Source organism: Talpa europaea (genome assembly GCF_964194135.1).
Source record: "Talpa europaea genome assembly, chromosome: 5".
Taxonomy (NCBI): Eukaryota; Metazoa; Chordata; class Mammalia; order Eulipotyphla; family Talpidae; genus Talpa; species Talpa europaea.
Genome location: NC_140071.1, coordinates 28552824 through 28566413, shown reverse-complemented (window position 1 = coordinate 28566413; position 13590 = coordinate 28552824). Strand labels below are relative to the sequence as shown.

At 38.1% G+C, this 13590-nt stretch overlaps 1 protein-coding gene across 2 annotated transcripts; it reads right to left on the bottom strand.

Annotated features, from left to right (window-relative positions):
* Window positions 1–5609: 5609 nt before the first annotated feature.
* On the bottom strand, window positions 5610–12748 carry SETD9 (SET domain containing 9; the record flags this gene model as incomplete). 2 transcript variants are annotated; one of them, XM_084234167.1, is made up of 7 exons in its annotated part: window positions 5610–5683; window positions 5919–6041; window positions 7473–7578; window positions 8743–8858; window positions 9107–9230; window positions 10531–10898; window positions 12651–12748. In XM_084234167.1, 6 exons carry the CDS (start codon window positions 12746–12748, stop codon window positions 5954–5956), a joined length of 900 nt encoding a protein of 299 aa, XP_084090293.1. In that variant the 3' UTR covers window positions 5610–5683; window positions 5919–5953. The 2 variants fall into 2 exon arrangements, with proteins under 2 accessions (XP_084090293.1, XP_084090292.1); XM_084234166.1 differs by having other exon boundaries at window positions 5647–6041.
* Window positions 12749–13590: the final 842 nt, after the last annotated feature.

Genomic DNA, 13590 nt, shown 5'->3' with positions numbered 1-13590 from the left:
TGCTCTCCAGACATGCATCTTTAAATTATAAGGTGAATTCAAACAATATGTAATACAGTGTTAGGATATAATAAGCTTTGCTTTTAAAATTCATTTAAAACACAAAATTTTACTTTTTTGCACTGTCTTAAAATTTTCAATTTCTACTAGTCTTGCTTTGCTAAAACCTTAAATGTTTGGCTGCATTGCTTATATTTGTAAGTATAAGTTGCTTCAAGGTTGTGCTGCTGAGTAGATAGGATGTAGTGAGCTTAGTAGTGATGGAAAAGGGAGGGTATTTATTATACAAACTGTGAACTGCAATGACATCCTCGGTTTTGGATGATGTGTATTCATGTTTTTCTTTGCAGCATTTTAATGAAGATTGCTTTGAAGTGTTTACGCAATAGCACATTTACTATAAAATTTAGTTTAGTACAGTGGACAAAGGTAGTTAAATTAATAACTTAAAACCAGTTTCTAATTTATACATCTAAAGTCTAGCATTCCTGTATGCACACAGTAAATAATGGGTAGCCTGGGCTCTGTTTCTCTCAGATATTGTATCCAAGTTGTCAGTTTCTTATTGCTGTGGTGTTGTTCTAAACTAGGATTTCTTTTCTTTTGTTAAAATCAGTATACCTTCTATAATTTAGAAAGATACTGGCCATGATCTTCCATTTTTAGAACTTTAATTTTTGTTCTGGGTTTACAGTGGCTGGTCTGTATAAAATAATTTACAAAGAGGACTGAATGCGAATACCAGTTGCACTTAAATGAACATGCCCATTCTCAGTAGCTGATGCAGTAATATATTCAGTTTATCTATGCATTGCTGGGATCTTGATATAAGATGGAAACAGTGTTTCTTATCTAAACTTTTGATTATCAGCAAGTTGAATGGACACTTTAGTTATTTAAAGATTTTTGACCAAAATCCAGAAAATGATATGAGAGAAAAATAAATTCCAGCTAGTTTAATAGATTTTTAAATGCCGATCTGGTTTTAGCCTCTTAGAGAGAGCTAACTAGCTGGTAACGTTTACTTTTAATTCCTTGTTAAAATGAGGCAATAATTTGCAAGATTTTTGTACATATGTGTAAATCTTCATATCTTTTTAGACTAATTCAATATTTTCTGACTGCTTCTGCCATGTATAATACCATTTTTGTGCATGCTTGATGTGACTTTCATAAATTGTACCACTATGACTTTATCCATGTAAAATAGCTATTTATTGAATTTTCTTTTTAAGCTGGATTTACTGTTGTTTTTCCTCTTTGTTTAAGCATTTTAACAAAGAATTTGTTACTGTTTATTAGAAGAATTGCGTTTGAGAGCATGAAAATAACTGATTTGCAATCACACAAAGAAACAATGCCTTTATTATCAAGTGTTAAGCACAATTCTTATAACAAACTGTGATAAATTCTTTTTTTTTCTTTTGCCACATTATTTTTGTATGAACAAACCAAAAATCCATGGTGAGCAGTTGCAGTGTTGGCTGATGTATCTTTTATGTACAGGGAATATGAAGAGGACAGCGGATTCATTTAGAAATGTAACTGGTGCTGTGATTATAGCAATACTTTACTTTTGTTAGTTGTATTTCATCTATTTCATGCTAGCTTTTTAAATGTTTAGTTTTCCTCTTGTCATGGTCAACTGCTGAATTTACTTGAAGGATGTAGAATACTGTTTAAACAATACTAAAGTGTGTACAATTAGGTCAAAGAATTGTGCATTTGTTTCCTTTTTAATTTTTTAAATTGAGGGTCATAAATATTTGAGAACGTCAAATCTAATAGCGCATAGTGATACTATTTAATTTAACCAAAGTATAGTGAATATTTCAACTTTGAATGTAAACTAATGAATGAACATGACCACCAAGGAGATTGTTTGCCCAGAGTTTCAAAGCACATTGTCTACAAAGGAAATTGAAATAATTTATAGAAATATTGACATTACTATGTTTTTTAAGAAGTTCTTAATTTTTTCACTAAAAGGAGGAAACTATTAGTTTTATTGTTAAATATGGTAAATATTAAAATTCCTCTTACATGACCAGTGATTCCAATTGTCCCAGTTTGAAATAAGTACCCTGTGAGTATGAGATTAATTAGTGACAATCAGAACAAGTTTTAGTACCAGATGTTCAAGAGGAAGTTGCTATTGTTGCATTGATTTTAATATTTGTACATAAACACTGATTTTTTTGTGCATTATTTTGTATTTGTTGTACTTTAATACCTGGTGTACAGTTCCAGAAATAAAAATCTGGAAATCTTTTTTTCTTGGTTCTTCTATCTGCCAAATAAATTTTTATTTAAGCTATAACAAATGGGTAGCTATTAAACACTGTTAAATTGGTTTTAGATGGAGTAAATTTGATAGGTAAGTAATAAAGATTGATAAAATAAGTTTTCTTTAAATCCCCTATATGAATTTCCATCAGTAACAAAATTCTAGTCATTCCAAAGTGGGGATTATACTTCGTTTAATTCAGGAAATATTTACTGAATGTCTGCTATGCTTCAAACACTGACCAAGGTAACTATCTTTTAGGAAGACACAATAACTGAAACTTCATCATAGGTTATTATTTGAAAGAATCTACTTATGGTAAACTGGTTTTATCTATAATACTTATAGTTTCATATGCTAATCATACTTCCCTAAGCCATTGTCTTTTCAAACCTAAGATATCAGTTTAATTTCACAAGTTTGTCCCCATATTTCATTTGCTCTGACCAGAGCTTGCTTTATATAGTTCCATTCTTAATATGCAGTGATAAGAGTGTATATAATATCCAGATTTTTTTTTAAAGATTTATTTATTTTTGTATACAAGAACTGGGGTACAGGCCAGAGGTGTGGAGGGTGAAAGCATTCACCAGAGACAGTGGGGAACAGAACAGGCAGATTGACTGAAATACACTGCTGAGGGGAGCAGCAGGTGAATCAGGAGAGGTTTGCTGCGCCATGTGGGTTGCTCCCTGGCAGGCCGGGGATCGAACTTGTGTTGCAGTGGCTGCGGAGAGCTTCAAAGGTTGCATCTTAACCCCTTCCAGCACCAGGGAGGTCCCAAGATTTTTTTTTTAACAAGGATAAGAAGAAGATGAAATGCATATACCTTGACTCCATGCTTTGGTTACTTCCATAAAACCACATTCCTTTGCTTACTGTCACCAAAGGACCTTCATGTACAGACTCTGGAGGACACATATACACAGAGGGCCTTCAGAGCTGGGACAAGCACAAGGGTTTTAAATACAGCCAGGAGCACAGCCAAGTACCATGTGCGAGCTACATAATACTTGAGGCTTTTAGGGAGAAACAGAATAATCTTTAGTGATGTCAGTTTCTATGAATGGTAGAGTTTTTGAGTCTGCTGCTGCTTTGACCTCCCAAAGGCTTTATAGCATTTGTACATTTGTACACTTGCACATTTCACTATATAACCTTTCATCTTAATTTAAACTAGTCCTGTGACCATAACACTTACATTTCCCAACCACGTGAGTAAGCCCTCATCCTTTTCCTGTCTCTGCTGATTTGCTGACAAAACAGTGCACAGGGGCACTGAATTCATGGTCCTAGACCAGGAATTGACACATTTTTCGAGGTTTAATACACAGTGGCTGACACTTTTAGAGAGACATGCTGTGTATACTTTGATTTTGGTGTGCTGTTTTTTATAGGTGTAAAGCCAATATTGCCACAAATTTGTTTCCTGGTATAGAACTCAAAAGCATTTCACAAGCATGTTAGAAATGAAATCAGCCATCTATAAATCTAAAAAATTATTTGAAAAGAAAGTTTTTTTTTTTAATATCAATGTTTTCATCTTTTAAAAATACTTTTATCCCTCCATCCTAAACCAAGTCATGGTACTAGGCAAGCTGTATAGTCCTGTGAACACATTATAAGCAGGAACCATGTTTTATCCTTCAAATCATAGGATCCTTCACATAATATTCACTAGGGGATGACCTAAATTACTCTTAACCCATTGGAGACTTTCCGCCAACTTTAAAAAGGAAAAAAAAAAACTTGTAAGAAAAAAATGGTATAAAGAAGAACTCAGATTAGACATTAGCATTTACCGTATTTGACCTCCCTCTAGAATACACATTTTTTTCCTCAACTGTTTTTAAAAAGTAATTGACACCAAAACATCACTCCTAAATACTTCAGCCCATCTAACCTGTCCATGGGAGTTAGTTTCCATGTTCTACATAAAGTCCCAGATAACAGAATTTTGAGCAAGTAGATTGGCTCTTTTATGAGACCCACTGGTTTCTCAGGATTTTAGTGACACAAATGAAAAGGCTGAAAAAAGAATCAGATATGTTCACAGATATGTGTATATATAGATGAGAAATGGCACAGAAGGCAGGCAGGTGAAATGTGGAGTTTCAGTAGTGGCACATGAGGATTATAAATTTCTATATATAGTTAGATAAGGTTACTAAGAAGGAGGGAATTAATTGTATGGCTGCCTAGAGGAGGAGCTTTGCAGGCAGAGCTAGTATAAAAGTCCTGAGGTGGGATTGTGACAGGCAGGTTTAAGGAGTGGCAAGGGGGCAGATGTGGCTGGGGTGGAGTGAGCAGGAGGTGAGAGGTAGTGAGCAGCTAGATCATGTGTGTGAAGGACTGTATTTTCTCCATGGTAGGTGTAATTGGAGGTTTTTGAGCAGAGGTAGTCAAGATCTAACATTTAAAATAGTCAGATGTAAAGAGGGCATGAGTGAAAAAAGTAAAGGTAATTAGACGTCTGAAATTCCAGTGCACAGAAAAGCTGTTTAGTGTAGCAATGTCATATAAGTTTCATATGAGGATTTGAGGGGCCCAGTAAATAATATTATTTTCCCTATCCAATTTGGACCTGAGAGTTGGATGCAGTAGTCAGGTCAACAAAAATCAAAGTAAGTATTACTAATAAAACTCTAGAGAAAGTGGCTTCAGAGTCATATTCGTTCGAGTCACTATTACTCCACCTCTGACCTAGACTATCAGTTCAAGAACTCGACTGGGCAGACTGCACAAAAGGGCATAGAGCAGCCCAGGGCATGCAATGGTGGCAGAGTGCACAGAGAAGGAACTAGAGGGGCCATGGGTGACTAGTTCTCCAAAGAAAATCTCTAAAAATAATCACTCTTCAACTGGTGGAGTAGATAAGTCAGGAGCATTACTAATAGAAATTGGAAACATGAGAAATGGGAAATGTTTTTTCTACTAGTAACATTGCCTTTTAAGTATATTCTTATGTGAAAAACTTTTATAAATGACTTTTATAAGCTCTGTGTGTATGTGTGTGTAAATGTTCAAAATAGAGAAAATAGTATGACTCCCCATTTTTCTTTTACCCATATATAATAATCTATATATATACAAACACCCCCTAATTTGTTCATGGCAATATAACACATTTTTGGTTAACATGTAAACCCAAAGAGATATACAAAAATAAAAGAAAAATTGAAATTGAAGAAAAATTGAATTAAGTTTTGAAGTAGGTTTTAATTTCAAAAGCTATAATGTATTTACATGGTGTAGCAGACTTCTCCTGTCTCACTCGCTGCTCCCCTCAGCAGTGTATTTCATCAGTTTGCCTGTTCTGTTCCCCGCTTATGTGTCTGGTGAATCCTCTCATCCTCCTGCACATCTGGCTGTACCCTGGTTCTTGTATAAATAAATCTTTAAAAAAAAATAAAAAAAAATTACAGTGTATTTAAGTGAAAACCAATTAAAACTGATTTTCAAATTGCATTTGAAGTTTTAATGAAGCAAATACCTTTTATCAAAATTGAAGCATAGATATATCAATACAAACAAAAAAATTCCCACTCCAATTAGATTAGGTTTCAAAATACTTGTTCTACAGGTGGAACCCAGAGAAATGAGTAACAAAAAACATTTAGAATTAACTCACGCTGAAGTTCCAAAGCTAATTTCCAATTCACAGAGCTAGCTGACAATTGTATAGTAGTTTGAAAAAAGCTCTTCTCCTTGCTTGATATCTCTGAGTGCAACAAGAACAACACATCGAAGTGGGCTGAAAACAAAAAGAAAAAACTACAACCATTAGCAGTAGTAACAGATACAGGTTCAAATTTTTTAATATAACCAACATGGGTTTTATAAGTGTAATTATTCAGATTTCTCACTATCATTTTAGCTTATGTATTAGATTCATAAGGAAATAATTCTTAACCCTGATGGAGGTATTTTAGAGTATGTTTCATGTAATTTAAGTTTATATAACAGACTTTCTTTTGAGAATCTTGTTTTTGAGATTTTTTTTTTGAGAATGTTCAGGCCTCTGAAACTGGTATAAAAAGCATGTTAAAATGACATTCATCTTGCAGGGAAGAAGGAGGGGGAGGGATCAGAGGGAGGGAGGGAGGAGCACAGAGGACTGTGGTGATGATGGTGCACAGTGCATTGGTGAAGGAAATTCTATGGGGACTATACCTGGGGGTGAAGGGGAAAGCAAATATTGTTTAAAAATGAATAATAATGTAAAAAATAAAATGACATTCATTATAGTTTAACATAAAAAAATTAATTTATATCTTTGCAGTCTTCAAAACTGACATGCAAAATGAACTAGAATTCTAGACCATACTATTTATGGACACAAAACATATATGTACACCCTCAATGTCCCTCCTTATGTAACTTCTCCTGTACTTGCTCACCAGCAATGACATTACCCCAGAGTATTTGGCTCAAAAAACCCTAATTGTGAAACACACAGAGATACAAAGTTACCAACTTTTAAGTGCAGGCAACAGTAAGTTTTAATTTTATCACTTACTTTAAAAGGAAATTAAATCCATACAAAACAAATTTGTAGCAACTGGCAGCTCAGTGAATTGATACAAAGGTTTTTATCTTCTTATGGCATTGTAATAAAGAACTCTAAGTTCTAGAGAATTATTTCTATTAAGAAATTTTAAATTGACTATTCCAGTAGAATTTCTACTTAACGAGCAGCATATAAATGCTACATTGAAAATATGTACCTTCTTCTCAATATTTCCCCCTTTTTTTTCCACTGCAAGTTTAGGAACAGGGAAATAAAATGTAACAATGTGCATTTGGCCCCTTTCTTTTAGTTAGAGCTCTCATCAGAGGTAGAGAACATGATCCTTACAATGATTAAAGTCAAACAAACTGTTTGAAGATTGTGTAGTATGAAAACAAGAATCACTGGGAAAAACAATTTACACTGATACTTGCAAAGTACTACACAGAATGAAAAATGATAATAAGCAAATGAGCTAAGTTAATGGAAAATTTTTAATTTCAAATAAGGCTACATTAACACATTAAGGTATGATAAACATAAAAATCTAAGTTGTAATTTTAAAACTCTAACAAAAAAATTATCACAAATTCTATATAGCTTTTTCTTAGAAAATATGTATTTTTAAGTATAGCATAAGACAGAACATAGGAAAATCTCTTCCAGAAAACTAACCTTTGTTTGTCATAGTTGTAGGCAATGTTTGGAAGGTATTGCTTCAGTTCTATAGGGAAAACTGCAGGCACATCAAATTCCTGATAACAGACATTAGCTGCTCTGTCTAGGAACAAGTACATGCTTTTTATAAACAGAGCCATTTTACAAGATCATGGAAAACAATCCTGAAATATCATACTTGATAGGTAGTTTTCTAAGTTAACAGAACATGTTCAAATTAATAATCACTGTTATGTTCCAGGCAGGCTAGATTTACTATGCAGGCCCGATAGGTCCTCACTTAATCCTTGTTAGGTTCTAGGAAACCACAACTCTCAGCAAAATAACATACAAGGAAGCCAGGTTCTTCAGTAAACTATTTTGTTCAACTTCTTCCTATGTCTTGATGACTTTCTAACTTACAAAGATGACGTTATAATGATACAATGTAATTGAAATAAAGGACCTATTACATGTTTCATTATTTACTTTTTGGAGATAAGGAAACAGTGGTTCAGAAAGGTTAAAGGTCAAGTAGAAGTGTCAGACTGTCTCCCTAACAGCGAACATATAAACTGAATGTAGCCAGATGATACAACTTTTACTTATGGGAAGCCCTAGAGAAGGTATACGACTCACAAACTTAGCAAAGAAAGGGATTCCAGTCATGATTAATCCATAAGGCTACATTACGGCACTGACAAAGTAATCCAAGTGAATCATAGACAAAATGCTAAAATAATAATCAAAAGGGCAGCTGTTATCCAGAGCCTCTATTTACTGCAAAATTAGAAAAAGTAAATAAAATAATTCCAATTAATGTATTTAATTTTTCCAAATTCTCTCTTTGATACCTGCTCTCAAAAAGTTATTATTTAAGGGCCTCCCTGGTGGTGTAAGGGGTTAAGTCTCAGCACGATGAAGTTACTAGTAGCCACTGCAGCACGAGTTCGATCCCTAGCCAGGGAGCTAACCCACATGGTGCAGCAGACCTGACTCACCCGCTGCTCCTCTCAGCAGTGTATTTTAGTCAATCTGCCTGTTCTGCTCCCCACTCTGGTGAATCCTCTCACCACCCCCACCCCCATACCACTGGCCTGTATATACCCCAGCTCTTGTATGCATAAATAAATAAAATAAATCTTAAAAAAAAGTTATCATTTACTTAAGGGCTTTAAATGGCTGAGAGAGTAAACAATTGCTTCTGGTCCTCAATCATGTGCCAAAGGAAAAGAATTGCCACTGCTGTATTACTATCTTGTCTCACAGCCCCATCACACCAACTTACCATTTGAACAATTGTTGACATATTGTCCTACAGCCAGTGGATTATGAATTTCTGATGTTAGCCATGTACTATCACTCATTTTTAAAGGACCAAGTTGATCCCTCCCATTGCAAGATCTGAAACAGATGAAAGCATTAGCTAAGGGATTATTCTTCTGTATCATAAAATTCAAAATATAAAATTAACCCTAGAACTGCACAAGTACAACTTCTCTTAAAAAGCTTTTGTCTAATCAATAGGGTAACTGAACTGCTACAAAGCAGATGCATAAATAGAATTTTATTTAAAGTATAAGTGTCATTGGTCAATCATTGTGATAAGTGAAGATTCTGTCTCCTAAATTACAACATGGTCACCAACTTACCTGTATACAACTTTTGAAATTCCTTTGTCATTTCCATCAATGAGTACCCCATCCAGGCATCTAAAAATAAATGGGTTTCCAATGGACTGGAAAAAGATTGGCTCATACTTCTGATAAACTGTACCTAGTATACAACAAGACAAAGATATCATAATGTATTATAATACAAAAAGCATAAACAGCATAAGGACCTTTGTCTGGAACATAAATGGAAGAACTTGTTTTTAATTTCTCTACCTTTTGTAACATTTTACCTCCAATCTGGACCATAACTATCTCTTTGGCTAACTGCCTCCCTTAAAAAGCACCCAATAGCAGATGGAGCACAGAACCAACCTGTTCACATAGTTGAATAAAATATGACCCTATTCTGGCTAACAAAAATGTAAACACAACATTTTAGGTTCAGTTTTACAAAGTTGTGTTTTCAGTAGAGTATGACTTGATAGCTATTAAGTCTTTCAAAAAATACATTAACAAACACATGCTATAACTATATATGGGAATAGATGAATCTGACATTCAGTTTGTTTCCCTTTCACTAACAGTGGAGGAAAGGAGAAAATGAATGTTTACTGGGTGCCTCCTATGTTGCAGATATGTTAATCTATTAAATTTATTTTAGTATTGTTTGTTGCTAGCTTATTCTATCTTATCTTTACAGAGTTGGTCAGTTGTATAGGAAGAAACTGAGACACACTTGTTTAGGAACATAAATCAGAAAATAGCAGAGTTACTTTGGAAACACAGGTGACTTAAACACTCACAGTTTTTCCCACTATACCAAATAATAAAATATTAGTTTAATAAGTAAAATAGTCTACTGAACATTCCAGTCAATGATGTTTGGCAAAGAAGCTGCTTTGCCTTCCAAGTGTAGAAATAGTGAGAAGGTCTTCATTGAATGATTTAAATGGATTTTAATTCATATTTAAACCCAAACCACTTTTGCCTTTAGGTATCAAATTAAGCCAAACTGACTTATTTTCTAGTGCTTTCTTAGTAGATCAGGTCCTTGAATAAAGTCGTTTCACTATAACATTGATAAAAAATTCCAGCCAACCTTCAACAAAATGATATTGGAGGAACTGATTTCATCATATGTCTTTTCACTTAAAGTCACAGTTCCTAAGAACATACCAATGATAGTAAGGATTTATTACAAAATAGGCCATACTATATTATCTGAAATTTAAACCAAAAACATTCTCCTTAAAAGAAAAATGCATTTATCCCAACAAATACTACCTGATACTTTACAACAAATAATTTACAAATAGTTAAATTCCATATCAGTATCTTTAAAACCTGGAGATTTGAGCTTCCAGTTTAACCCCTTACTCTAAGAATTACAAGGCTGGGCATTTTGTTGAAATTATAGCTATCTGCAGAAAAGAAGACATGGCAACTAACAGTGCCATTACCAGGATACATAGATACAACCGCGCCTTTTGGCACCAATCCTTTAGTAACGAAGACACCCTTTCCAGCAGAAATCAATGAACTAGTTGCTCGAGAAACACTGAAACCCAACGTCTTATAAAGAATTTCTTCTGGTTTAAAGATATTTTGCTGTTGATGTCTGTGTTCAAGCAGTTCCACCCTTGGATGCTGAACTGATAGTAGGTCTTGATACTTTGATTTAACAGATTCTGGAAGCATAGTCAAGATATCTGACTGCTTATTGAAATCATTTATGAACAGCGCCTGGAAAACTTTCAGTAATGTTCCTAGGACATCTTCATCTGAGATAATTTTGTCTTTGGATTCCTCTGGAACATATCGGAGGGTCCTGAAAACAGGAAAAGTTTCTATTCACTACCCTTCAACTGTAAAAGTCAAAACAGTCTAGAAGCTTTCTGAATTAGGGAAGATTATCCTCCTATAAAGGGCGCTAAGAAGTTTGGAAAGAACTGATGGGGACACTTCTAGTTGCCTAACTCCCGACAGCACTTTTCAAGTTAGCAAAAGTTAATATGAGAGGCCTCTCCTGTACCAAATGCTGTTTGGGTACTTACATTCACCATCTCATTTTTACAGGCCAGGAAACAGAGACTTGGAGATATTATGGAATCGCCCACATCTAAAGCCAGGAGAGCCAGAAGCAGAAACAGAGCTAGCTCTTACCCTTAGCTTCCCCTATTCACAGCCATTATTTGCAAATGATCACATAAGAATCCCTATATTGCAATGGCTCTTACAGTGCAGTTTCAGACAAATTTACATTATTACCTTCACCTTCTCTCCCAAGAGCACTTGTTTTTTTTGATTTATTTATTTATGCACACAAGAACTGGGTGTAGGCCAAAGGTGCACGAGGTGAGTGGATTCACCTGAGTGGGGAGCTCAATTGCTGATCTACTGAAATACACTGCTGAGGGGAGCAGTGGCGGAGACAGGAGAGGTCTGCTGCGCCATATGGGCCAGCTCCCTGGCAGGGGTAGAACTGGTGCTGCACATAGCTTGACAGCGCTGTATCTTTAACCCCTGTGCCACCAGGGAGGCCCCCAAGAGCACTTCTTTAATGACTGCAAAACCTTTATTTGCGTAAAGGTGTTATTTTTACTCTTGAAGAAAAAGTTAACAATTACTGCCTCACAATGATGCATATGAATTCCCAAGTCTGTACTAAGAGAACTTGGGGCAAGCTCCTTGGTTACTGAAGGCCCTTCACGGAGCTAGTGCCAGTGAGCAAAGAATTTTTTCACGTCCCTTACTAAGACAGCGGTAACACTCGCCCCAGCACCACCCACTCCGAATTCAGATGCATCATTCAGGGACCGACTCTGTGTTGTAAACCCTACACTCCGATGTGCTTTTAGTGCCTTTTTGCTCGTTTTTATGCGTCAAATACTCTAAGCTGTTACCCTCGCAGCCGAGCTGTGAAAATAAAACTCGGTTTGACTTTTCCAAGAAATTTCAAGCTCTTAACTAAGGATTGGCAGAGAAGGCCATTCACGTAACGCAGTGGGAGCTGTCTTCTTTTTCAAAAGTTTCTATTTTCTGGCCAGACACAGGCACCCCAGCCAGCGCAAACCGCAAAAGCTAGAATTTGCGCCACAGCGGGAGAAAAGCCCGGGTCGCGTAGACCTCGCGGCGCAAGGTACGATGGGAAGCAAGCCCCGCGCCCACCTGGCGCTCCACCGGCTTCAGCCTCGCCCACCTAGGGCCTCGCCGCCACAGGCCACGCCCACCTATGGCTCCGCCCACCTATGGCTCCGCCCACCCAGTGGCCGCCCGTAGCAGGCCCCCGACCGCCTCGCATTCCACCAGCCCCGGTCTCGCCCGCCCACTCCGGGCCCCTCCGCCCACTGGCTCCGCCCACCTCGCGCCCCGCCCGCCAATAGCTCCGCCCACCTCGGGCCGGCCCGCCCGCCTCAGGCCCCCTCCGACCTCTCCTAGCCCCACCCGCCCAAGACGCCACCCGCCGCGGCCTACCTACCCCACTCAAGGCGCGGGCCGCTGAGGCTCCGCCCACCCGAGGCCCGTCCGCCCTCAGGCCTGTAGCGGCGGCGGCGTCGCGCCGGCCGCCTCGCCCGCTCACCTTGGGTTGTGCTGTAGGTTCAGCGCGATCCAGGGTACGAAGCGGTACTTATAGCGGCGCCATCGCTGCCACAGGCCCCGCAGCGGGCGGCCCGGCATGGCTGCCCCGCGGCGCCGCGACGAGGACGGCGCGGGAGAGGTGGGTCGCGGCCCCCGCCCGCCCGGCCTCCCGGCCCGGGGAGGAGCGGAGGCCGCGCCGTCCCGCCCCGCGCTCCCGCCCTCAGAGTCGCGCTCCTCCGCGGGGGCCGCCCGGCCTCCTCCCGCCCAGGGCTGCGGTTCCGGCCCGTGTTGCCCGCGCCTGGCGGTGGACATCTCCTTATTCCCCTTTTTTGCTTCCTTTTGCTCCTGTATTTTCGCGCGCGCGGGCACACACACTGCTAGGACAGGGGGAGACCACGCGTAGTTTTAATGGGGACACGCCACGGCCCTGCCTCAGTTACCTTCAGATCAAGAGTGGAAGGAATAAATGTGTTGGTTTCCTGCTCTTTGCCTGGGAGTGCGGATGAACCCTAAATTGAAATATAAATTGGAGCTGGAAGGGATCATGCTCAGCGAAATAAGCCAGAAAGGAAAAGAAAAATACCGGATGGTCTCACTCATAGCAGGAATTTGGAAAACCTAAATAAGGGACCAGGAAAAAGACTAATTATAATAAAGTAAAAATGAAAATCAACAAGCAATTATAAACCAGAGACCCTGGGGCGGGGAGGGATTAGAATCAAAATAAGGGGGGGGTGGGAATTGTTTGGGGACTATACGATGAAAATGCATACATTGTGCAAAAATGAAAAATGATGTAAAAGTATATAAAAAAATAAATTGAAAAGCTAGGACCTAATGAAAATTCAGGCAAATCCTAGTGGCCTTAGGCTGGCTAATGTGTTCTAGTCCATAAAGAGAAACGACAGAAAGACTGTCGAAGTCTATGTCACTGTAATATA